At 38.3% G+C, this 27,110-nt stretch overlaps 2 protein-coding genes across 2 annotated transcripts; one reads left to right on the top strand and one right to left on the bottom strand.

Annotated features, from left to right (window-relative positions):
- The first annotated feature begins 361 nt into the window (after window positions 1–361).
- Window positions 362–12,072, top strand: LOC139728686 (Golgi apparatus membrane protein TVP23 homolog B-like). Its single transcript, XM_071639623.1, has 5 exons — window positions 362–450; window positions 1,457–1,691; window positions 2,973–3,098; window positions 4,449–4,577; window positions 7,956–12,072. Exons 1-5 carry the CDS (start codon window positions 362–364, stop codon window positions 7,989–7,991), a joined length of 615 nt encoding a protein of 204 aa, XP_071495724.1. The 3' UTR covers window positions 7,992–12,072.
- A 997-nt stretch (window positions 12,073–13,069) lies between these two features.
- Window positions 13,070–26,554, bottom strand: LOC139728673 (cytosolic Fe-S cluster assembly factor nubp1-B-like). The gene is made up of 10 exons (XM_071639608.1): window positions 26,423–26,554; window positions 24,324–24,425; window positions 23,560–23,693; window positions 19,015–19,116; window positions 17,920–18,010; window positions 17,121–17,275; window positions 16,155–16,265; window positions 15,549–15,651; window positions 14,752–14,835; window positions 13,070–13,551 (listed from the first exon to the last, which is right to left on the bottom strand). Exons 1-10 carry the CDS (start codon window positions 26,451–26,453, stop codon window positions 13,499–13,501), a joined length of 966 nt encoding a protein of 321 aa, XP_071495709.1. The 5' UTR covers window positions 26,454–26,554; the 3' UTR covers window positions 13,070–13,498.
- Window positions 26,555–27,110: the final 556 nt, after the last annotated feature.

The following is a 27,110-nucleotide window of genomic DNA, read 5'->3' on the forward strand; positions in this document are numbered from 1 at the left end:
AATGCATTTGGTCTTGATTTACAAACAAATTATATTTAATGTTATTCAAGACATTGATAGACTATCCAGAAGTGCATGTCTTGCACCAAAGGTTTACCTTTTTATTCAGCATGTCTGGCAAAGTGCATGGGCTCATAAGGGCCAATACACTGTTATTTACTGAGAATGAGATATCTAGCATCACAGTGAATAGTACTAGTAGGATTTAAACATTGGTAGGGTTCCTTAAAATTAGGTAGGATAATGTTTTTGTTTCTTTGTTATTCTTTATGTTGATACAATGTTTGATGCTGATACATACATTGATTACAGTGTTAGTACAATGTTTAATGTCACTGTGATTAGTGATGATGCTTTTGTCATGATACTACAGGCAAGTCTTGACGATACCGAAGATGTGGCGCTGGACTTTGGAACAGAGGATGAATGGAAAAAACAGAAAACACTAAGGTTTGTTGAGAACATACAAGCTGTATACTTCCTGGAGATAAGTCAGATGTTGGAACCTCTGTAGCTCAAAAAGGCATTTGATTATTCATCCATCAGTTCTTGATTCTCACAGTCAGTTGTTTATTGTTTAATTCATCTATTTGTGCTCTCATTTCCACAAAAGAAACCATTCACATACAGTAAAAAATGAAAAAAAAGAGATGTGATTGATAAAAATTTGGAGTCAAACAGTGTAATGAAATAATGGTATTAACAGCAACTGCCACTTTTACTTTAAACTCGATATCTGTATTTGATGGAATAGAAAGAAATGCTTATAGAGTTGCATTCACCATTTTCTACAGTGTATGTCTATCAGTTGTTTAAAACCTAATGCACTTTGTTTGCCAATTGGCAGGCACCTTGGACCGCTCTCTTCCACAAGTGCCACAGATTTTTTGAAACTAATTGTTAACCCGTTGAGGATGAGCTGATATTGCTACAACACGCCATTTCCCATAGACCCTTGCCCGAGTACACTTGGGGCTCGTCCTCAACGGGTTAATGAATAGAGATTACTTATTCTGCCTAAACTCATGACTTCCTGTTGGACTGAGGCACATTGCTACACCCGATGGGGGTTGCTGGTCTACAACTACTGTAGGTGAAGTTTAGATGGATTACAGAATGCTTGAATGAAACAGTTTAGCAAATTAAGCTGACTGCCTTGGCACATTAAATGTTTAAGTGGTACACAGGGAGAGGTACATACAGCTGACCTTGCCCAAGTCGAATCTATTTGCCCTGAAGAAATAGCTTCGACTTAGAGAAAAAAATTGACTTATGAAAGTTAAAATCAATAGAATATAAAGAGAAGAGGACTTGAAAAGACTTTTGACTTCGGCAATTATTCGACTTACGTGAGGTTGATTTAAGCAAGGTTGACTGCACTTCAAACATTTGTTGGGTGTTAGAGCTGAAAATGCAGTCAGTCACTTTTTGTCATTTCCTCCTTCCACCTGACCAGGTATCCCATGGCAGCGGTGGCCCACCTCTTCTTCCGGGTGGGGGCACTTCTGGCATACCTCTTCTGCAACCTCTTTAGTAGCAGCTTCATCCTGGACTTTGTGGTCATCGTCTTCATGCTGGCCTTGGACTTCTGGGTGGTGAAGAATGTGACGGGGCGTCTGCTGGTCGGGCTGAGATGGTGGAACCACGTCGACGAAGATGGGACCAGTCACTGGGTCTTTGAGGCGAGAAAGGTAAGGATGGGGTCATGACGAGAGACCCACACCCTTAGTTGTGGTAGAACTTCCAATGAGCTGTAGTTCCTGTGAACTGTAGAATTTCGTCTGCTGAAGTTTGTTTTATCAGAGACTCCAACTCTCCCGCTCTCGACGGGAGATCTCCCGCCGAAAGCCAATTTTTGCAAAATCTCCCGTTCTCCCGCTTGAGATGCAATTTCTCCTGCCCTGGCTCTGTGTCTCCCGCTTGAGATGATATCTTACCTAGTATCATCGTATGTCAAAAAATAAGCATGAGATAGCACGAGAGAGCATCTGGAACCCTAAAGCTTCCAGGGCCCTTAAGCAGGCCCTGGACCCAGGCCGCAAGGGACTTTGCGCTTCGCGCACATAAATTTGGAGTCTCCCGTTTGCAAGGGGGTTCAGGTGGGAGAATCTCCAGATCAGAAGGTGCTTCGGGTTGGAGTCTCTGTTTTGTGGACATATAATGAGCAAAACTGTGGAGTAAAAGTGTCACAAATTGCATCTTTTTTCTGTTTTATCATGTTGCTGATGTGCTGTGATGCATTTTGTGATGCCATTGGACTGTCGTGCAAGGCGTTATTAAAGATTTGCCAAATAGTAAATATCAACGTGTCAGAAAAAAGTAGGGACCCTGTGCATGGAACATAATATCATATGATCTACTTGTCATGAGCAGATAATATTCAAGGAGAAACTTTAAAAGATATAAATTTCACGTTAAACCCCAAGAGGGTTTTCTTTTTTTTTAGACATTTTGATGTGAGTCATACTGATATATGATAGCAGTACTCCAGTTATCTGCCTAACTTTACCGTAATTTTCACTGCAATATTCACTTCCTTTCCCCAACTAATTTAATTCAAGTAAATGTCTCCTTGGCATGATTCTGTTGTAGAGAGATAGCTTGAATGTTTGATTTAGGGTGTTTCAGAAATATTATGATAATGGTAAACTAGTTTGATCAAAATCAGCTAGTTTGATGACACACCCCCCTTAAAAAAAACCCAACATATTTCATAATTTGAAATGTGTGCTATGAATATTGGTATAATAGTGACATAAATATGCACAATGAAAATTTGATTTGAATGCCTAACTTTGATCATACTGTGAATTAATGCAATGGAACTGTGCTCATCGTGTATCAAGATTTTCAAAAAGAAAATTTGTCTAAAGCAAATCAAACCAAAGTGATAACAAATCAGTACCATACAAACAGTTAAAAGTAGATTAATGACAGTGTGATTGTTGCGCATATTCTTGTGTTTCTTTCAGGGTTCCAAGAAGAATGAAGAGTCTGGTTTAGAGTCGCGAATATTCTGGTTTGGTCTCATTGTCTGTCCCATCTTCTGGATCGTCTTTGTCTTCACAAATATATTTGGTCTCAAAATAAATTGGCTGGTAAGGTTTCAAGACAGAAGTTGTTATATTGGAGGATTTTTTTTTTCTTCAGTTTTCTAGTTGTGAGGTGCAACTTTTGTTATAATGGTACTTCTAAGATTTGAATTCTAGCACACTGGTTTGCTGGAAAGACTTGTGTGTATTATTTTGTGAGTCGGTGTATGTTTGCTGCAGGGATTAACACCTATAGCTATAAGCTATTAAAGAGAAAATCAGGTGTAATAACTGTACACTGTTATGATTATTCCATTGAAAGTTCAGACTTTGCTCCCTAGGTTAAGAGTTATTTATACTTCAATGCAAACTTTACATCAAACTCCTTTGTTAAAGTTACAAGTCAATTTATACGCATTGTGCTGAGGACGCTTCGTTTGGAATGGGTTTTTATGGGTGTGATAATGGTTTTTCTCATAGTACTTTATACACATTTGTAATTGACAAATTTGATAAAGTCAAACAGGAGTAACCGTACAGTCATCATTTCAAGGAAAATGCCTCTGTGTTGATGGTGACATAGCAGACCTTGGTCAGAGCTTGACACTTCCCTTTTTTTTCTTCATTTATTTTGCGGCACTGTGTTCAACGTACTAAAATCATTGACTTTGAAATTTTGTTGGCCTGAAAAAGAGAACTGTGGCCTGCAATGAAAGGATAAGATTTCATGTAGAATTTTAACAGCTTGATCAGGCCACCAAAAGATAACATTTGTGGAAATTTGGCAGCCCAACATCAACTTGTCGTGGTCCCAGGCCACCAGGCAACCGCTAATGTCAAACCCTGTTGTTATTCTTTGATTATTGCATTTTAATTGTACCGTATGTCCCCCCCCCAAAAAAAAAAAAAAAAAAAAAAAAAAAAAAATTACAATGGGACCCTCGGCAATGATAACTCCAAATCAATCCAAATACGATTTCAGGGTATGAAACTATAACTCATTGCACACATCTTACCAAAAACCCCATTCGATTTGCTTCAGTGGTCAAAGAGAAATGAGGAATTTTGTAGAGCATGTCAGGAATCTCTTCCCTCCAAGTTCTGTTCATTGTGTTCACACATTAATAAGAAGTTCCAAGAATATCCAAGTGCTTATCTTGAGATCATGACTCATGACATGCTTTACAACAATTCACATTTCTCTGGGACCGCTTAACCAAATTGAATGGGGTTTCCTGCAAAATAGAGCTAAGATGTTATGCATGTATTTTAAGACCCTGAAGTAGCATTTAGACAGTTTAATCATATTGGGAGTTATCAATTCGAAAATCCGATTGTATTTTCTTTTAGACATACTGTATGAAAAGAAGCAGCTGCAGCCAAATCAGAAATGTCTCCTCTTTGTTTCTTGATCAGATCATTACAACGATAGGCGTCATTCTGAATGGCGCCAACCTTTACGGATACATCCGCTGCAAAATAGGCTCGCGGAAAGAGCTGTCGTCGATTGCGACCCAGTTCCTGGGAAGGCAAATCATCAAATCGGTGAGGCTTGCGACGTGATGAAGCTTCGTAATGAAATGATATGTCATGAAAGAAGGTTGGAAGGTCAAAGTTCAACATGAAGAACTTCTTCAACCCTGCTTTCTTGGGGCAAGGGATATTCTCATGTGGATAGGCAGTGTGAAAAGGTGGAATTCCTTTGCCAGCACTGTGCAGCCCTTCCACAAATGTCATTTTTTAAAAAATCCTTTTCCAGTTTGGTCAACAGAGCATTATGTTGAAGGAATGCCAGGAATGCCAGTATTCATTCAGCGTAAAGGCAGCATGCACATTAGTATTGTATCTTATTCATTTATTCATTGATTTATATATTGTCATTTATTGTTATTACATGTATTAATATTATTGATATTAATATTATTATTATTATTATTATCATTATCTCTATCTTCACAAGATATCTCTTGGAGATTAATATCACGTCAAGTTCCATCCTGGAACCTTAGACTTCCAGTACTTTTCTCAGGATTCGTGCCGTCCCCAGCAATGCTGCTTTTTGGAGCGTTTGCACTCGATCTGGCACACCAACATCGTCCAAGTGCCGTCGCAGCTGCTTTGGCGTTGTTCCGAGTGCTCCAACGACAATAGGGATCACCTTCGTTCTCATATTCCACAGGCGGCGAAGCTCTCTGGCAAGGTCTTGGTACTTCTCTATCTTTTCCTTCTCCTTCTCGGCTACTCTGCTGTCTCCCGGTACCGCGACATCGACGATTGTGCACATCTGTCGAGCCCTTTCTACGACGATGATATCCGGACGCCTGTGCTGGATGACATTGTCAGTTTGAACATCGAAATCCCACAGGATTTTAACTTGATCATTTTCAGAAACTTTCTGTGGTTCGTGCATATACCATTTGCTCTCACATGGTATTTCATGTTTTCTGCAAAGCTCCCAGTGAAGGACTTGTGCCAGTTCGTCATGTCGTCTTTTGTACTCCTTTTGCGCCAATTTACTACAGCCACATACGATATGTTGCACTGTCTCGTCTCTTTCTCGGCATATCCTGCATGTGGCATCCACATCTCTCTTCTGTATCTTGGCTTTCAGAGCATTTGTTGACAGTGCTTGCTCTTGGGCAGCGATGATCAGTCCTTCTGTCTCCTTCTTCAGTTCTCCTTTCTTCAGCCATAACCATGTGTCATTACTGCTGATGTTCTCCGTCTCTCTGCAAAACTGCCCGTGCAGCTGCTTTTGTCTCCACTTTGCAGATCTTTCTGTTCGTTTCTGGCTTTTGAAAGTAAGTGGATCAATGGCGTTTACATTATTTCCACTTTCAACCAGAACGGCTCGAAGGAGTTTTTCCTCACTGCTGTTTATGTAATTGTTGAGGCTGATTTGCTCCATTTCAACGCAATCTGACGCACTCACGAGCCCTCGGCCTCCTTCTTTCCTTGGCAGGTACAACCTGTCGACATCAGCACTCATTTGGTGGGTTTTGTAGATCGAGAGCATCTTTCTTGTCTTCCGATCCATACCAGCCAGTTCCGCCTTCGTCCATTCGACCACTCCTCCTGTGTATCTCAAAACTGCTACCGCCCAGGTGTTTAGAGCTGTGATCACGTGTCCGCCATTTAAGTGTGATTTTAGTACACTTTTTACACGTGAGAAGTACTGCTTCGTCACAGACACTTTGATAGCATTGTTCGAGACATCATCAGATTCCAACACTCCGAGGTATTTGTAATTCTCTCCTTCCTCCAAACTCTGTAGTATTCTTCCATCAGGGAGTGGTATTCCTGCACTCTTCACTCGTCTCCCTCTCTTCATAACCAGGGTAGCGCACTTGTTGATGCCGAAGTCCATGCCGATGTCTTTGCTGACCAGACGAACCGTTTGAACTAGCTTGTCGCACTGCTTCTCGTCTTTACAAAAGAGCTTAAGGTCGTCCATGAACAGCAGATGATTGAGGGAGCCATGATTTCCTCCGAGGTCATAACCGGCCGATACATTTCGCAGAACGCTTGTAAGTGGAATGAGTGATATAACGAAGAGGAGAGGTGACAGTGAGTCCCCTTGGAATATTCCTCGTTGTATTCTCACCTGACCAAGATCTTTGCCATTCGATGTGAGGGTTGTGCACCATGCCTTCATAGAATTTGTCAGTAAAGCTCGGATGTTATCTGCAAGTCCGAACATTTGCAAGCATTCATCGATCCACGAATGAGGCACCATATCATAAGCCTTCTTATAATCGATCCAGGCTACACACAGGTTGGTCCTCCTTCTCTTGGAATTTCTCATCACCATTTTGTCAATTAGTAGTTGGTCTTTAGTTCCTCTGCACCCTCGCCGCCCACCTTTTTGTTCGACAGGGAATAAGTCCTTCCCTTCAATGAAGCAATACATCTCATTCGCTATGATGCCAGTCATTAACTTCCATATCATGTTTAAACAAGTTATGGGTCTGTAATTTGAGGCAACATTACCTTTGGATTTGTCCTTCATGATGAGGACCGTCCTGCCTGTGGTCATCCAGTGGGGAACCTCCCCGCTCTCTAGAGCAAGCTGTAGTTGCTTTGTTATTCTCTCATGGACTGCCGTGAAATGTTTGATCCAAAATCCATGCACTGCGTCTGGTCCTGCTGCTTTCCAGTTCGGCATTTTGCTCAGTTGTTTCTTCACTTTTTGTGCATCAATGAAGATGTTTTCTTGTTTCTCGACATGCTTGAGCTGTCTCTTGACATCTTTTAGCCATTGTGCATCCTTGTTGTGTTCAACTGGATTACCCCAAATCTTACCCCAGAATTGTTGACATTCGACTGGGTCTGGATGTTCCTCCTGGTGATTTCTAGTACCACTCAATTCCTCATATAATCTCTTCTGGTTCGTCTTGAAGAGTTTGTTCTGTCTGAATTGCGTTACACGTTGCTGGTATCGTTTTACCTTGGCAGCCTTCGCCGTCACACGCTGCTTGAGCTCTTCAATGACGACAGTCCTCCCTTTTTCTTTTACGTTGTACCTTTTCTCAATTTGAGATAGTCCTCTGATTTTCTTACAGTGCCTCTTTTCGCTCTCAGTCAGTTTACTTATAGCAGCCCTCATCTCCGTTATTTGTCCCTCCAGCCGTCTTTTCCACCATGGCTCAGTTTTATTAACTTTCTGCTTAGAATGCACTTTAAATCCAAGATCTTCAGTTATTATTATTATTATTATTATTATCATTATTATTATTATTATTATTATTGTTATTATTATTATTATTATTATTATTATTATTATTTTTATCATTATTATCATCATCATCATCATCATCATCATCATCATCATCATCATCATCATCATCATCATAGTTATTGTCATTACCATCATTATTGAGTTCTGCTTATCATATGTAATGGTTTTCTTGCTTATCTTTGCAGGCAATGTCTTCAGCCACAGCCCCACAGACGACTTAATAGTCTGCAACCCTGAGGCAGCAGTATTTATCCTAGGCCATCTGGAGGGGAGTTTCCACCTTTCGTCTTGTAGGGATAATTTATTGGATTGAGGATGAGTTGCATGATGATGTGTTCCCGCTACTTTTCTGTATGTAGTGTTTTTGTATTCTCTTATGTGTGGTTCAGGAGTATTGGGTAGATTGGGCATCTGGAGATGGTACATTTTGTGTGTTTTTTTTTTGTCATCCAAGTCTCTTTATGTCATTTTACATTTGTAGAGGTTGTCACATTGACATCCAGGGCCCCATTTTATCAAAAGATAAAATCGATTTTAGATTTCCTTACCACGCAGTCTGCCGTAGACTTACAGTTGAAATCAACTTTATAATCAATTTTAAGTCTTCATAAAACAGGGTCCTGATTGTGAAAAAATATCATTTATGACATGTTTCAACTCAGTGCTTGTCAAGATATTTGAAGCTGATGAATAGTCGTAGATTATTCCAATGATTTGGAAGTGTCAAACCCCCTCCGAAATAATAGGACCATATGAAATATATGTATGAATTTGCATGGATTTTTCAGTCATTTGTTCACATAATTACAGTACACAATTTCATAGCTGATTTTCTGATTGATGAATGCTCAGAAGCACTCTTTCAAAGTTTTCTTTTCTTTGTGTGTAGACCTACCTGGATTTGTACAATTTGTCAGACAATCAAATATGAAGAAACTTTGAGCTTCCAGGGCTAGAAAATTAAATACGAGTTTGTGTTATATCTGTGTTCTTATAAGTCAGCTGTACCTACTTACAACATCAGGTCTCTATAAAGAAGTACAACACATATGTAATTAAAGTGAGGTCCAGGTATAGATGCCCGATACTTGTATCAGGTCATAGTTCTGCTACAGTTTAGGAGGCTCCAACAGGCTTTACATCCTGGTGGGACAGTTAATTTTCACTTGCAAAATACTGTGATGCCAGCATATGCTTAATTTGAAAATGACATCCATCAAAAGACAGAATGAATATTGAGGTAACAGGTTGGCTGCATATTGATCATAGTATCCTCGCACATCCATTGGAGGTACGTATGAGCTTACATTTGACATTCCACAGTCCAAGTCTGAGAATGCTGGAGTGGTTACTTATTGTAATAAAAAACAAAACTAGAAATTATCCCTGCCAGTAATGTATCCCTTTAAGTACAGTCCGTTCTTCAGCTAATTTTTGAAGTAAGAACATGGACCTACCAATCTGTCATAGCTCTGTGGTATAAAAGAACAAGTAGTCTTTGATTTTGTATTGTAGTTAAATACCATAGCGCTATCAAATCATTCGAGAACCAGACTGTGTGAATTTACCATGTTGTGCAATGTGAAAAGTACATGTTTTGTTTATTTGTCAGCCATCTAGATGTGACACATGTTCAGTGGACAATTTTCATTGCATAGTGTAACCATAGGACATCATACTTAAGTGGATTTTTTTCTTTTTTAACGAGGTGAATATGACTTTATCTTACATGCATTGCCCTGTGTCATACCATAATGCTTTAAGATTGTTGGAATGGTTATTTATAGGGATTTTACCATTTCATTCCACTTTCAGCATTGCACAATCAGAATGCTTGGTTCAATGTGTGTTTGTATCTTAAAGCTTTCCAATCATTCTAAGAGTAGTTTTATGTTTCATTGTTTTTAGTGGAAAAAATAGTGAAACTGTTCAATTTTGTCGAGATCAAGAACCAGTACACAAAGACGTATAACAAATGATTTATGTAAGTCTTGCAATCAGGCACAATTCAGAAATTTAGTAGATTTTCTCGTACTTTGTAGTTCATCTGTTTTAAATCACCTCTCAAAAAACTTCTATTTGAGAATTGTAAGTTTGTTTTGTAGTTACTGAATTTTTTTAAAAGCTTTGTCTACTTTTGATAGCCATTTACTTTGGAATAGTCCTCTTTCTTCTTTGACATAGGGAAAATGAGCATAATGTACCTGCTAAGATTAGCATGCAGTAATTCACTGATGAGATAAGAGAGGTACATTTTTCTCATCTTTTAAAAGCTTCATTGAACTTCATATGTACCTTGAAGTCAGTTTTGGGATATTGGACAACTGTTGGGTGACATGGTGAGGTGTGAGAGCAGTTAGCTGTAAGAGCTAAAACGTTTAAAAAATGGGGGATGGGCAATGATGATGTGTGCATGGCATAAGTGTGGTCAGATTTATTAGGCTGTCATTTTGTGTGCATGTGTGTGTGTAGGGGGAGGGGAGGGATGTTAACACAAAAATACTTTTGCAGGACAATGAGAATTAAGACAAACTGGGTTATTATTGCAATCAAAGGAGGATTAGGCTTGGCCCAGTGGTTAGACCAAGGGATTGAGAGAAAAGGTTATGAAATTCTTGGTCGCTCTCTCTCCGATGACCCAACTCTGGTAGGGGAAAAAGGGTTTCGTGCTTGGTCTCCTAGTTACGATTCTTGCTCTATTTTGGGCATTTCACAATGCTGGTACAAAGCTGTAAACATGTACTTCCAATCATTATTTATTTATTCATAATCGTGAATGAGTATAACTTTCTATCATGTACAACGTATTCTACATATAATGGAGGAGTTTTTGGATTGTGTCTATTACATGTATACAGTTTTGTGAAATCATTTTTGTTGTTCATTTTACTTGAACCATGTAAGATTTTTGTCATTCCAAGCAGCATTCCTTTGTGAAATATGATGTCACATTTAGTATGTGATTGATGCCCATGTAGTTCGTAAGTCTTTCTGTTTTCACTTTACCTACCAGTAATGCCCTTTCTTCGTGTATGGAGGGTAGGGAGAATGTTGATTATGAGAAGCCATTTGTAAATAGTTGGTTTTGATGCATGCTAACAGTGCATTGTGATTGGTGCTTTACCTGTATGGTACATTGTAGGAACTACAGCCGAACTGGAACGAGTAAAACTTGGTGAAATGGGATTTGTGGCCATTGTAGACTACACTGTACTCAATTTGATCTCTGACTGAACATTGCACATGCATAGATCCATTTTCTGTTGTTCTTGTTGCTTATTTGATGTTTTATCCAATCAGCAGATAAGACTGATTCAAAGTGAACTACATTGTACATTCATTTTGTCACAATCAGAATCAGGGAAAAAAACAAAAAACAAAAAAAAACCCACAACAAAACAACATGACAATTTGGCGGCAATCATCACATTTATTGCCACTGACATAGATATACATGTAGATGCTTGTCAGCTTGTTTACAAAGACATTTCCAGAAAGACTTGCTTTCTTGTAGATTTTATTTATAATTGTAATTGTGTCAGAATTTGTCGCGATGTTATTGTGAAAGGCTGGAACACAGCACAGACAGACACACATTGTTGAGTGTCTTGATAGCTTGCTGCCATTGTATTGGAAAACATTCTGTTGTTTTGGGGGCAAGATCTGCTTGGGAAGTCATGTTGTGAACGTAGGTACAGAGGTTGTAAAGTGGAATTTTCTTATACTGAGCTGCTTTGGGACTACTGACATTTTATTACGTATCACATTATATCAAGGATAATAACTACAGAATATGAAAGGCATGGGACCAGCAAAATTACCCCGCATCAGGTTTCTCGCTATATCCGACCTTGTTATAACGAGGTTCCCCCGAACATTATTTGCCAAGTTGTGCTAGTTTCTTCTTAATGTGTACTTCTTTTTGTCATCCCTGTTCGTCTGACATCCCATTTACAAGGGAACGTCGTTATAACACTGACCTGAAATTAAAGTATCAGGACAAATTACCTTGTGATAAATGTATTGGGTTTCTTGCTGTATCAGGGTATAAGAAGAAAGAAATGTAAAGAGTTCATACCTTCAAAATCACATTATTATTGGTATAGGTAACCTCTTTTTAACAAAGTTCCACTGTTTAAACACAGCAACACAGTTTCTCCCCTAGCAAAAAGGTCACTGATGAATGTAAAAAGGTCACTGATGAATGCAAAAAAAGCATGCCATCACAGACCTTCTTGCATTGATGTGACAAGTATTTTTATCAATGAAAAAAAAACCTATTGACATGCTTAATTCATTGATTTGTGGATGAACAGTTTATATTATGTTGTGATAGATTCTATCATTTCCTGTAAAGAAAAAAAAAATACATGTTTATGTAAGTTAAATTCAAAATACATTGGTGTTCATCTGTATTTATTTCCTGTTTGTACAAATCTACACATAATAACATGTAAAAGGACCTAAAGTGTGTGTGCGCGAGTGTACAGGTCACGATGGATTCACTGGTAGAAACATGTCCTTTCAACACATTACAGTACGTGATATTCCTCTACATTATTATCACAGTGGAAACTTGATAGAAAGAGATTTGATATAACGAAATATCCGATATAATAAACTAATTTCCCCGGTCCCACAGAATTTTTTTTCTTTATTTTGCATTATTTGCTGACAACTGATATAACAAATTATCCTTTAGTGGTGGTGAATTCTGTAATCTCACTGGTCAATCAACCACTGAATATATCCCGTATTCCGTGATATGACGTCATGATACTGTTTTACACAGCCAGCTGCGCGTGTACCAAAGACGCTTATAGGAAAGTGCGCGCTAATCCTGTACAACACAAAAGGACAGCGTGCGGTCCTCAAGCGTATTACGCACATAACCCAAGACCACTAGACGCTTGATAAACAACAGCAACTTATTCTGGCTACTGCAGTATCTTATGGCGTGTACGTGTATGTATTTGTATGCGCGCATACAGTAATCAGCTCGCGAGACGTAGGCCTTAGTCAACATGGTCATGGCTGACAGCCGCCGATTTCAACATCATTCACGAGGGGAAATCAGCGAGAAGAAGGTTAGCACTTACACTTAAAAAGATAAAATCGTTACCCCCTGCTTGTTCTTACGAAATACGGGAAATATCTACGGTCTGGTGCCATATTCCATTCGGCCTCCGGCCTCATGGAATATGGCACCAGACCGTAGATATTTGCCCGTATTTCGTGAACAAGCAGGGGGTAACTAATAATATCTGATATAACGAACAAAATTTTGTTGGGACCGAGCAGTTTTTCTCATTACAGCTGATATCTCGTTATATCAGTTAGCATAAAGAAAACGTATCATAATGACACTAATTTGCATATGTGGGACTAAAGATCATGTTTCAATTAATACCGTTAACATCGCAATGTGTGTGAGAGAATTACAGTGTAATCCACTATTATATCATACATTTTTTTACATGATTTTCTCATCTCACACAAAGTTTTACGTCTGCATCATTAATAAATTTTCCTCTGTGAGCAGCTCGTCCAAAGACAGAGATCCAGCACATTCTGGTCTCAGTAGCTTCAGCTTGTAATAGGTAAGTCCAAGAGTACTGACCAAGCCAGACTAAAACTAGTAACTATTTAGTCTCTTGTTTCTTTGAATTTGTTGACGCTAAGAGCTTCAGTTCTCGGTGAGTCACTGAGGTGAATTGGTCTCGAGTGATCACGTGCAGTCCATGGTAACCTCTTCTCCCTTTGTGCAGTGTGATCTTATTCCTAATGGGTGAATGACAAAATAGAGAAGTCATGACATTTTGATCAAAAATTATACAAAAGGTAGAATAGTATACTGGTAAAATATGGCATGGAATGCATTTTTGTTCAAGATCATGAATGTGCATGTCTATTAAAACATGAATTGAGTTTATAAATGCACTATTTTGTCACCATAGGAAAGTGGGTTTGTTTGTTTTTTGTTTTTTCCTTTTGGTGATGAATAAAAACATTAAAAAAAATATGCCAGAAACTTCCTCTATGGCACTGGTGCTGCAAGGTAGAAATTTATACAAATATCAGCCATCATCTAGGTACAAGTTCGTCAAGGTGTTACATAGCAAATTTGCATTACTACATACTATAAAACCCACTCTTAATGAAAATTGCTGCTGATATGTTAAAGGAGTAGTCTCAAAACATTGAGGCGCCAGTTCACAATGACAGTTTAAATCGGATCCATGGTGTACACTTAGTCCATGAACTAAAACAAAGTAACGCAAAACAGACATTCCCAGCACATGCACTTGTCTGTTGACGTAACAGGCAGTGTTGAGTTCATTTAATGTGGTCACAATATGCACGATCCACCGACTAGACTTAAACTACCAATGTTAGTTCTGGCACAGGCGAAGCAGGCAAAAGAAGAACTATAATGTACACCGAACAGGGTACCAGTACATGGTGTATTCCTGCGAGTTTGATATAATTTGAACAAACATTTCTTCTTCCTTTTTTTTTTTAAATCCATGAATTTAAGAGAAAAAAAAAAAGAACAATCATCTCTCAATCTGGAAGTCTGGTTCACTAGTAAATTCTCTCAATACCAATGCAACAATAACCCTTTCAGTGCCAACAAGTCAAATGTGCACACATTTCACACAAATACCTATAGAAAATTTGTGTAGCGGAGGGTACTGTATACAAAATTATTCCATGAGATTTTTCATTTTAGACATGAATTTTATGCCTCTGGTGCCTTTAGCGAATTTGATATGAGAGATATATTAACTCTGATCTCCACATGAATGTGATGTGGAATATTTCTCCATCCATTACTGTATTCCACGATTGTCAATTCAACCACATGCAAAAATGTCAGGAGGTAACATATTTGTGAAAATTTAGACTCGCTAAATATATGGCATACACAGTATTTGATTAAGTTTCATACAGGCCACAGTAGAATCCGTTCCTACTTACTCTGAATGATATCCAGGTATGCTTGTGTGGCCGGCGAGTCTGGGACCTCCTCGAAGAACGACTTGCCTTCATCACAGCATTTACCTGAAGGAGAGAATTGATTGGGGCGGACGGGGGATGAGATATCAAAGATAAAACCTACATGAATGAATGAATGACCCACTGGGTATGCTATTGGACAGTGGCTATGGCAGGGTCTGGAATTTTGGGCCTTGACTGAACAAAATTTCTGCTGACAAACATAACCTACTCCACATTGCAATCCTCATATCAAACTAAACCTAAAACACTATCACAACCCTAACTCTAGTAACCCTAGGTCGTTAGAGAAAATAAGACTGAAACAATTGTCACTGGAACAATTACCCTCTTTTTTTTTCCTTATCAAAGGTGGGACCCACCTTTCACTAGAACCACTTTGTTGTTGCATAGTTCAGCCACTTAAAATCAAATTTTCATCAAATAAACTTTGAATTCCTTTGTTACACGACTGCATGCTCTTTCCTATTTCATAAGAGGTTTCTCATTACCTCACAAAAAAGTTGGAAACCCGAAACCCTATCTCACCCAAAGCTACAAGGTCTCTTCAAATGATAAAGAATGAAATTCTGATTTATTACCAGAGAAAAATCGTGATGAATATCTGAAAAGACTCGTACAAGTATGACTAGTATAATATAACTGGATCATTGCAAGAATATGGTCGGTTCTTTATCAGTGTAAACTCTACTTAAAAGACTCAAAAGACATGATTCATGAATTCATCTTTGCTCTTGCAGGACAGATATTGCTCATACCTATTCTTGGATCCAGTGGAAGTCTTCCTAGGAAGGGAATTTTAAGGTCTTCACACATCTTGGTAGCTCCACCCGTCGTGGGAGGAAAAATCTGGGACTCTTTCTGGTGGTGTTGGAACAGATAAATGCAGAAAGTAGCAAGATATGAAATACCAGTAAACAAGATAAGCACTTTGAGAGCGGGGACCTCCACCAAAGCAGCTAATTTCCAGCCATACGAGCATGCTGAAAATCACTCAATTTCCCAATATAGAAGCCTTTTGTTCACGCATCAGCTTCCAGCTGCATGGTACCCCGCATGAGCAGAGCAAGCACTTCAGACCCCACATGCAGAACGCTAAAAGATCCTTCAAAAATCCACATAAATTCCCGGATCACTATCAAATTTTTAATCATCTGTTCTTTTTGTCATTATAAATTTTTCCAGCAAGTTTCATCAGAAATCTGTTCAATGATAATAATCGATAATTATTATACAAACCCATCAAATTCAAGGAGATTCCAAATACAGCACGTTCGTATGGAATTACTTTAAAAAGTGTTTTTCTTAGCCAGACTTTTCTGAAATATCTTTATAAAATGAGATATAATAACTGGGATACGTACCTTGCACTTTGGACACACAAAACCGCTCATGTTTTCCACCACTCCTATGATCGGGACATTGACCTTCCGACAGAAGTTGATCTCCTTCCTCACGTCCATCAGGGAGACCTCCTGCAATGTGTTTACGAGAAAATTTTTTTTTATCAATGATTCCCCTGAGCATTGCTTCTTTGCCTGGATGTTGCACTTGACCTCAAAATATCCATCAGCACTGATGAAAAAAATTTGCAGCTGTAATCTGAACAAGACCACAAAATCTTTTACAATCCTGCTTGAAATTTTAGATTTCCGTGTTTCAGTTCCCATACAGAGCTCAACATTAGCAATGGCTTGGTGGTCCTGGGCCACTGAAAATTGATGTTGGGCCACCAAAATTTCTAAAAAGGTTACTGTAAAATCAGAAATTTTTGCGGGCATGAAATCTTAAAGAATTTCGTGAGGAGCCACGAATCGCAAAATTAAAATGCGAGTTCTTGTCTACACTAATTGCACTGAATGCCAGTGGCAATTCACCAACATTTCATGCTGCAAAAAAGGCTGTTGCCTCCAATTTGGGATAATTTAATGCCGCTAATATTTTTGATTTTACAGTATCTTGTGGTGGCCCGATCTGCCAGCTCAATTTCAACATGAATTCTGATATTTCCCTTTATTTCAGGTCACCACATTATCATTCTTTTTTAAAGTTTCAAAGACTTTATTGGCCCTAGCCCATACAGGCCACCAGAGAAAACAGTTACCCATGTAATGTCAAGCCCTGCCATATAAGTGTTCAAGAGTGCATTTTCAAACACTAGGAACGAAAGAATTCAAACAATTAAACATATGGGCACTAGCTACTGTTCTCATTTTACTTGTCAACATGAAAGAGTGTTTCCTACAAGTTTCTTACAACCCTAACCACTGCCGCAAGCAGTTCTGTCCATCAAAGAGGGACAACAGTGACAACCACTGACAACCACTGACCTGGGGGGTTGTGACGATGACCGCTCCATCCACTCCTGCCCCCTTCAGGTACTGGACGATGGACAAGTGTTCGTCCGAGGTGCCAGGGGGTGTGTCCACCACCAGATAGTCCACATCGCCCCAGTCCACATCCCGCAGAAACTGCTTGATCAGGCCTTAGTAGAAAAGAGGAACAATGAGTAGAAGTTTGAGCATTTATATTCATATGACTCTTTCAAGGATTTCATTCAAACCTTGATTGACAGTGTGAATAGCGTATGAAGTTTAAGAGGAATAAAAGTCCCAATTTTCTTCTGTGGCTATTAAAGCCAAGCTTAAAAATCATCATTGTCTAACAACACAGTCTGAGTCACCTACGAAGAAGATACAGGTTCACCAGGGTTTTAGTAAACACAGATATACTGAAATTTGATAGACTGAGAGGATTTTTCTGGTGAACATGTCATTACTTCGTTTTGTTTAGTTTGTCCACTTTATCACAATTTCCATTTAGCGAGAATATTGTTATGTTCCCAACTTAATCGTTATAATGGGGCTCTCATACATCACCAAAAAGCTACAACTCTCCAAGAATAATAAATAATATCCTATCTTTATCCTACCTTTATGACAGAAGCTGATAGTGCATGATTTCAAACAGTTGTTATATGCAGTATCAAGGTAAGTCTAGTCTAAGAATACCAGCATAAAAGAGGTAGACATGAGAAAGGAATCTTGTCCGTGTGTGTGTGGGTGGGGGGGGGGGGGGGGGAGGGGTGGAGGAATAAAGGTAAAAAGAAGATAAGACTAATAAGCTCACCATTTTTCTTGGGACCTCTCCAGATGATAGCATCATTTGGACTGCTGAGCAGGAATCCAACGGACATCACACCCAGATTATCATCCACGTACTGCAAACGGAATACAAGTATATCAGTCACAAAAGCCTGAGCCGTGTCTCAGTGGACTGTCAATCCAGGGCCCTTGGTTCACGTCCATTGGTTGTGAAAGTTGTGCCCCAGGGCAAGGTATTTTACCAAGCCTTTCAGATGGGACTTAGAGCTATTGGTCCTGTGGTTTCTTGCTCACAAGCATCTCGTGCATCCTTAGCAAACCACATGTCACAAATCACACTTTACAAACCATAATGCAAATCAAAATAAAAGCCCACAACAGTTTCACTTTCAAAATTCCATAAATTTTGAAGTTTAAATCAATTTTGAAATACATAGACTGTAATAATTCAGTTTCATAGAGAGAACAACTTTAATTGTGGCAAATATGAAGTTGATTTATTGAGCTTATTTCTAGGTCTTTAAAAAGTGGCATGTTTCTGCTTATATATTTGATTAACATTTTGTTGAAAACATGCATTAAACAAAAACTCTGCCCTATCCTTTTGCCTCATCCAGATGTGATGGTAATCATAGAAACTATATCACCTGGTTTGTTTCATTTCCATCTGAGAAGATGGTTGGATAGCCCATATTCAGCTGCAATAGCTAGTATCCCATGGGGTCCAGTCGAATGTAAGGCAGAACCACTTCATTGGGTTTAACACCCTGCTCTTTGCAATGAATGAATGAAGCGGGATCTTTTACATACACGAGTTGTAACTCTCTCACACACAGGACCTCCATTTTATGTCCTATCTGAGGGACAGAGTGTTTTGCCTCTTAAAGTAGAGGAGACAGTGTGATAACACACAACATTGCTTGGTGGGACTCAGGAACTGAACCGGGGTCCTTTGGACCGTGAGGCAGAAGCGCTACTGACTAAGCTAACTCACCCCATGGCCAGCAGGTCATCCATCCCCCCCCCCCCCCAGCAAAAAATGAAAAGAAAAAAAGAGTGAAAGTGTGAAAGAAAGAGAGATGATATCAGCAAACATGTCATCATGGCGACCTAAACTCACCACTGGAGACCACCCAGAGCCACTCTGGTGAACCTGTTCATTGTTCAGTCCCATGATTCTTGGAATAGAAGGACCGCAGATGTCAATATCCAAGACAGCAACCTTGGTGTAAGCAGGGGGAAAGTGAGACACAAAGAAGCTTGACATCTTAGAGTGCATTTCTGGCCGATGCAGAACATTATGAGCACAAAGCATACACACTTACAATGTCATACAGTCAACCTCGCCTAAGTTGAATCTATTTGGACTGAAGAAATAGCTTCACCCTGGAGAAAATCCGACTCATGAGAAATAAAAATAGATAGAATATAGAGAAGAGGACTTGAATAGGCCTTCGACTTAGGCAATTATTTGACTTATGCGAGGTCAACTTTGATAAACAAGGTCAACTGCATTTCATAATGGACTGACATTTCATAGGATTATTTGCAAGAGCAATAAATGTATCAAGTGTATGAAATCCAATCATAGGAAGGAAACCATGTAGTTAGAAAAATTTACATGCTCATCAGCACTACAGAATTAATAAATTGTTTTGGCATTCAGAGATAAATGAAGCTGAAATCAAATCTGTTGAATCAAAGAAGTAGATCATGCCAGTATTTTTTTTTTTTGGTGGTATCAATACTTTGATGAGTTCAGATAAGATGCACTAGTATGTCTTCATGTCCTCATCCTTTTAAGCAACAGTACACAATAACAGGCACGCTGCAACTTACTCCACTGTTACTTCTACAGGATGCGTACATCCAGACCAAAATGTACATATGGTGCCCTCTAAATGTTGCCAATAAAAAGTGAAATTTTCCAGCCCTTTCACAGTCTCTGACTTGTGGGCAATTCCGTATGGGAAGGGCAAAAACAGCAAAATTCAAAGTTAAGTAAATGCTCAGAAATTTAAGTTTCCCATACAGACGGATTGTTGTATGTACGGAAACAAAAAACCCTTTTCCAATAACTTTCCTCGTTTTTGTTGTACATACTTTTAAAGTTGGAAGACTATTTATTGTATTTATCTAAAATTTTACAATATTAAATGAAAATTCAAAATGAAACAACTTAAATATCTCTCTGCTTTAACCATACTTCCACATCTTTCTTCCTATGCTTCAACAATCACATTTAATGAAGCATTCAGTCACGGTCATTATGATATTTTTTTGAGAAATTTTCAAAATCTACTGACAAATTGATGTAATTCCGTTACCATAAAAATGAAAAAAGTTTTCTCCTGAACAAAGTAATCACTGATTTTTTCTCCCCTTGTAAATTTTTTCTCTACATGTGACTCCCTGAAAACTCACAAAACATTTTGTGAAATATCTCCTTCAGTTCTTCTGTAATTGTGGTAACGGAATTACATGGTAACGGAATTACACGCACATCTAATATGGAAGAAAATGACATAACTGACTTTTGTGCCAATATGTGTGTGAACTGTTCATGAAATAGCTTCAGGGCACTATCATTGAGCTTAACAGTGTTAGTGATTGGCAGTAAAGGAGTGAAAGTTGAAAAATATACCATACACTGACATGACTCAGCATAGCTGGATGCCTCTGACAGTGAGTCCTGACATCAGGGTACACGCTTGACAAGACTTCTTGTGCTGAAAGTCTCCTCCCTTCTTTCACCTTTTCTCATGTACAAGAACTACATGGAGACTGTGCTAACTGATAACTTTATAAGGTTTGCTACAGATACTCATTCTCAAATGTTAAAAATCATACTGAATTCTGAGATATCAATGTATATTGTCTTGCTAAAAATTCTCATGGTTTCATACAAAATCTAAGTATAGTGATGAGGGACTATTGAATGGGTGTGATGCAGCATAAATTGAACAAAGGTTAGAAAGAAGAGGAAGGACATAAAATTTCTTTAAAAGGAAAAGAGAGCACTGCTAGTGCTACTGACAGAGAGAAATGAACGGGATAATTTTTGTGAGGAAAGATCAAGAACTTAAGAGAAGGATCATACACATTGTGATAGAACCGATTAGAAGTCATTATTTGACATGGGATGCCCACTGAATGTGACACCTTTGATCCTTCTGTATGCTAAAGGCTTTATCATCACCAAGTCAATAGTCTGACCTTTTATTGAACATGTCCTGTTTTCATCCTCAAGTCCTTTATCTTTAATGGTAAGTGTATGACTATGACCTTCTTTCATCTGTTTCTTAGATCTTTCCTCCACAGAGACTATTTATTTTTATTTACATGCCCATTTGATACAGAGCATCTGCTACCCTTTGAAATTTGTTCTTTAATCCTTTCTTCTTAAAAGGAATAAAGACAAAAACACCATTTGTGATGAAAATTTACCCAGTCAGTAATTGTGATACAGCTCTACAATATAACATTTAGGCCTATACTTTCCCATCCTAAGAAGATTTTAAATATTAAAGTCAATGGGCTTCTACCTTCTACCTTTACTCTTCATGTTACCATTTGCTGCACAATCCAGTTTCCTTTCATTAAAGTGCCATTACAGCATTTTTTGCTGTCAGGCAGTCAAATACAACTTACTGCAAAAGAGAAGATACACACTTCTTGTGAGTAGATGGCAACACTCAGGATGAGAAAATAGACTAAGTCAAAGAAGAAAGACAGAGACAGGAAACTTGTAGGAAATTCATAGGCTAAGTCATGATTACAGTGGATGATCAAATCACTGTGGTGTTTCTGAAGACATCACTTGGAAATTTTTGTGTGGTTAGAAGTAAATACTAACATTATTCACAGGTTGATTAATCTGACTCTAACTCAGTGAGCTGCAGATGGATTAAAGAGGCCCTCTTACAATTTGTACCTTTCTATGAATTAACATAATTTGGTGGACTCACTCTAATGGTTCAAAAAGTTGTAGTTTGTTAAAGTTATTTTGCTGTATTCTGTTTTATTCTAGTTTAGTTCATTTTAAATAGGACTTACAGCACTGTAAAAGAATTATCAAATTATGCACTACGTATACCAGGGGGCAACTTCAGCTATTAGTAAAATGTCACAAGTTTTTAGTGATTAATATAAGCCACAACATATAAATAATAATAACTGAGCACTGGTGCAGTACCATAATAATAAGAAAATTTTCTTTTCAATTTATGATTGAATTGTAATTTGTTATATTTGTCATTGAACCACAATTGCATCTTTTCACTTAACAAATTAAAAGTTTCAAGCATCCTTTGGATTAAACATTGTGTTCAATGATGGGGCTGCACACTGTGCTCTTGCTCTGTAAATTGGCACTTTATGATTTAGATCTAAATTCAGTGTCAATCCGGACAGTTTTTTTGTTATTTTCTTGTGCATGTGCACATAATGTTTAATGTACAATACTTGTAAGTAATTAACACATATTATCAATTATTGGCATATTTAGGAGGAAGAAAACAGAGAAATCTGTCTTGCATGATATCAACAAAAGAAATACAAGAAAATTTGAGTATTGTTGACTGGATTTATAGAATTGTACTTGTGTAGGGCTATTCTAGCGTAATTCCGTTACCATGTGTCTTAGATGTCATTTACCTGCAGAGTGTGAAATTCTTAACTTGAAAGTAGACAAATTTTGATGGATGTGGTACCGGTACTTACAAGTTACGAGATCTTGATTGACATAGTTACAACTTCAAATCACAGTCGTTAGCATGAAAATTTTATGTTTTTTTACAATAAAAACTCATTTGGCACCTATACACTTGTAGCAGTTCAAGGTCAAAGACTAGAGAGTACTTATTTAGTGGTTATATTATAGCTAAAGGCATAAACAATCTTTATCAAGACATTTCAGAATACATGAGTACCAAGAATGTGTATTTTTTCCAATGTATTTTAGAAGGCGTAATTCCGTTACCATTTGTGTAATTCCGTTACCACTGACTTTACAGGGAAAAAGCCTGCTGCTGGGAAAATGTGATGAAATATTTGAAAAACAGTACAACTAAATTGAAGTTGACACAATCAAAGATGACATCAGACAACAACCTATAGTGTATGTGTTATAGATTTCAGAGAAACAACTCCCAAAGTCAGAGTTGAAGTTGTGACTCAATTTTCTGGTAATTCCGTTACCGTCGCACATAGACCTCCTTTGTAACCAACCAAGTGAGAACATTTAACAAATTTGTATTTGGGGTGACAGTGTGAGTACCTCTGCATCTTTTAAATGTATCAAGAGAAGGCAAAGTAATCAATCCAGTGTACAGGGTGAAAGAATATGAGCCAAAATTCTCTGATTTGTAATTCCGTTACCGCGGAATTGCCCTTGTATAGCCATTAATAACATTTCACATTTGTCCCAAGGATACATGTATGTCAAGAGACATGACGAAAAATTATTTGTTTTTCTTTCTTTTTTTCATACAACCAGCTTTGAAGAACTCATATAGTTTTCATGGAAAAAAATGCTCCTGTTGCTAATTTTGACATGCGCCACAATTTTGCACAGAAGTGTACATTACAATGTTGTTAATATTTTTTGTAGTATTAGACTGGTATACATGTTGTAGCTTTTTAACATCTTTACGTGTAATTTTACCTGTGTGTCTTCATCTCGAGCCATTCCTCGGGCAAGGTGGGAAGTGAAAGTGCTCTTGCCGACTCCGCCCTTCCCCGACAACACGAGCAGTTTGTGTTTGACGGAGGACATCCTCTCTTTGATCTCATCAACAGCTGCAAGAAGAAATATAGCCATTATTCGTGTATCCGTCATGTCCACAAAGGCAGCCTCTATTCAGCAATCATACCCATATGCAGACATAGTCTTTTATGTGAAGGGAAAACTTGGAGGGGATTCTTATTCGTGCGTTCTTTGTAAAGAGCATTAATTGTCTAGTCAATGACTGTTAGGAGTCATGTTATCCACTGTTCAAAATGCACTATAGCAATATAGAAATGTTCACACACACAAATTTATGCAAACACATTGACATACCCATTATAGAACGAAAGAAAAGTGAACATACATTTTTGATATGCAAATAAAGAATTAATCTGAGAACTTGAAGGTTTGTCACACATGAATGTTTCATGAACATGAACCTTGTTTGATCTACATGTATTTACTCTTTAATCAATGAAGAAGAGTATCCAAAGTTACAGATGAGGTGCGATCGCACATCCAAAAGTGGTGCTATGCAATTGCTTTACATATATGCTCCAAAATGTTTTAACTGTTGTTGATCCAAAAGTGGTGCCATGCAACTGCTTATTCTTCAAAATGTTTTTAACTGTTGTTGATCCCCGGCTGTTGCTCCGGACTGGGACATGATGGTGATTTTCTGAATATGAATCCTAGCTCACCTGGATCAATGGTGGGAGAGGCACTGCTACAGATGTTCTGGTTTGGACATCCCTGGCAGGCCGACGCCTTCCCTGCATCTTCACTCCCGGTACCTGGGCAATCTGTGGCAACAGTGCATGATTGTCCATCAGAAACAAGAATCGTACTCACTCAAATGCTTAATACAAGCTCAGTTGTTCAAATTCTTTGAAGAATATGATAGGATTATGATTACCTACATGACAGACAGGCAAAGTTAACATTTTCTCAGATGACTAAATAATATTGGGGAAATTACAGAATAGCGGTTTTGCGTCATATAAATTAGCATATTGGTGCGTATAAGAGCCGCCGGAGGCGGGGCCAAAGGCCCCGCCTCCGGCGGCTCTCCCTTAGAGATGAAATTTGTCTTTCCCATTGTCTGGGGCCCCCAATAAGCCCGGGAATGGAACGGCCGTCAAAAAGTAGGTTGACCAAATAATTTTTATGAAAATTGAGTGGTTTCAGAGGAAAACTGCTCTAAATCAAGATAACTCGAGTAAATCGACGATGAAGAAAATCGAGCCGATTTTGACGGAACTATTTTGAACGTGATGATGTCATCACAGCTAGCAGCTCTTCTTCCTTTCACTCTTTTCGACACAAGTCATTCACGATCAATCACACTACACACTAGTTTGGCAAGGCAGCGCGTATACGCGTATTGTCAAGAGACATGTGCACACTCAACTGCTATACGTATCGTACACTGTAGTACTTTTACTAGTAGCAAACATGCGCGCGTTCTGCAGACTCAATACGTGCTACCACTGCACACTTACGCATCATGAGCTGTTATGTGTAGGGTGCTGTTGTATGACTGTATAGAGTCAATATGGTGGGCTGTCAAGCGCACCCACACAGTGCGTAAGCAGCTACTGTAAGCTAGCACCAGCAATTAGATAAGTGATTGTTTTCTTGTCTCACCTAAATTGCTGTCGATTTCTAGGATATGGACTATCCTCAACTCCTAAAAACGTGAGTATACATCGTAAATTCAGGTAAATTTTAACAGCTAGTCTAGACTAGCATCGTCAGGATCTAGAACTACATTATTATCGCTATCGGGGGACACCCCCGAAACCCCCGAAATCCACGTATGAATACACTTCTCGCCGCACAGACCAAAGAAAACACACGTAAACAAATGTAATCGTCGACAGCCGAATCACGGACCGTATCGCAAAAACGGATTAATATTTCAGATGGTTGCTATCGGCAAGCGTAATTACCCTCTTTTCAGAGCGATTTGCGCTCTCCTTGATTGGCTGCCAGTATTCTGTAATTTACCCACAATATTGTTTTAAAAAAAAATTCCAAATTAATTTTGATCAGTGTACAAAGTAAAAAAATGAAAGACGTTTGGGCTACTCTGATTCTTATAAAAATTCATTCAAAACGTTGACGATCCAATCAATGTTTGATGATTTGATGTAAGTGTGACCTACCTCATGACCTTCATCATACACGAGATATAAATACGAAATTGACTAAATCAACACGGTGCACTGATTTAAAGCCATAATCATTTTCATAAATTGAATTTGAACACGTTTAATGACACACATTTGGTCATGATTACATAATCTGATAACAGGCATAGATCTAGACATTGTAATTTGGCATCTGTGTTACGGTAAGTAAAACTCTAATTAAAGTCTACTATTGAGTGTAAAACTAAAAGAAGAAAAATAACTGGAAATGTCTCAAACTAAATAAATTTAATTTAAATTTAGGGAGAGCACTGCTGCACTGTTGGAGGAAATATGAAAACAGTGCCGTTGAACATTCACGATTTGGCTTTTGATGGTAGTAGATTCTATGTGTGAAGTACCATGAAATGATGATGACGCCTAAAACTACATTCAGACTGACCCGAGTCACATACAGTACTAAAATTAACCTGCGCAGCAGTACAGCAGTTAATACTGTCTGTAAAATTACAGAAACGATTGTTATCACCGGTTATCAACAGATACGTGCACAGCAGCAGACACAAAGAATAATACATGGGACTAAGCGTACGACCACAATCCCATTCACAGTGATTAAGCAGCATATTTTCTTGGGTAAAACTTACGTTCTGGAGCATTTTCAGGTACGTCATCCATGGTTATTTCTGTTTCTAGTTGATACAGATCTATACCGACAAATAATATGAAATAGGATGACTAACTACGAGACGGATGTGTTTTTTCAGCTCGCTATTTCGTCCACAGTTAGTAACAGTTCGCACACTTTGTCCTGTAGTTGGGTTGAGATTGCGCAACACGTATCATATCTACCTCCTGTATAGAAACGCAGGGCCCAAACATGATGATGGTCTGTAGGCCTACTTTGGAGGATCATATCAACAGCAACCAGTCATTATTATTCCAAGATAAAGAGTTTTGATTTGTTCACTACGTTTAACATTATCAACTGCCTTTAGATTTTTTTTTTAAAAATTCATATATTTTATCAATTTCAACTATTGGCATACAAACATTAATCATTTTGTTTCTGTCATTGTCTTATTTCACCGGCTGAGAGCTTATGTCTAAGACGCGGATATATAGGCCTATAAAACATGTATTATATAAATGGATGGAAAGATGAAATCATTTAATCATCTTCAAGACGGAAATGATATAAGGAAGTCGGTTTTTTTTTTCACTATAGCCTTGTAATCTCGCATGATATATATATATATATATATATATATATATATATATATATATATATTTGTGTGTGTGTGTGTGTTTTTTTCTCCATAGGCCTATATGTCG

Source organism: Diadema antillarum, unplaced genomic scaffold, assembly GCF_040938485.1.
Source record: "Diadema antillarum isolate AM-2024a unplaced genomic scaffold, OU_Dant_1.0 seq00000190_RagTag, whole genome shotgun sequence".
NCBI classification, from domain to species: domain Eukaryota; kingdom Metazoa; phylum Echinodermata; class Echinoidea; order Diadematoida; family Diadematidae; genus Diadema; species Diadema antillarum.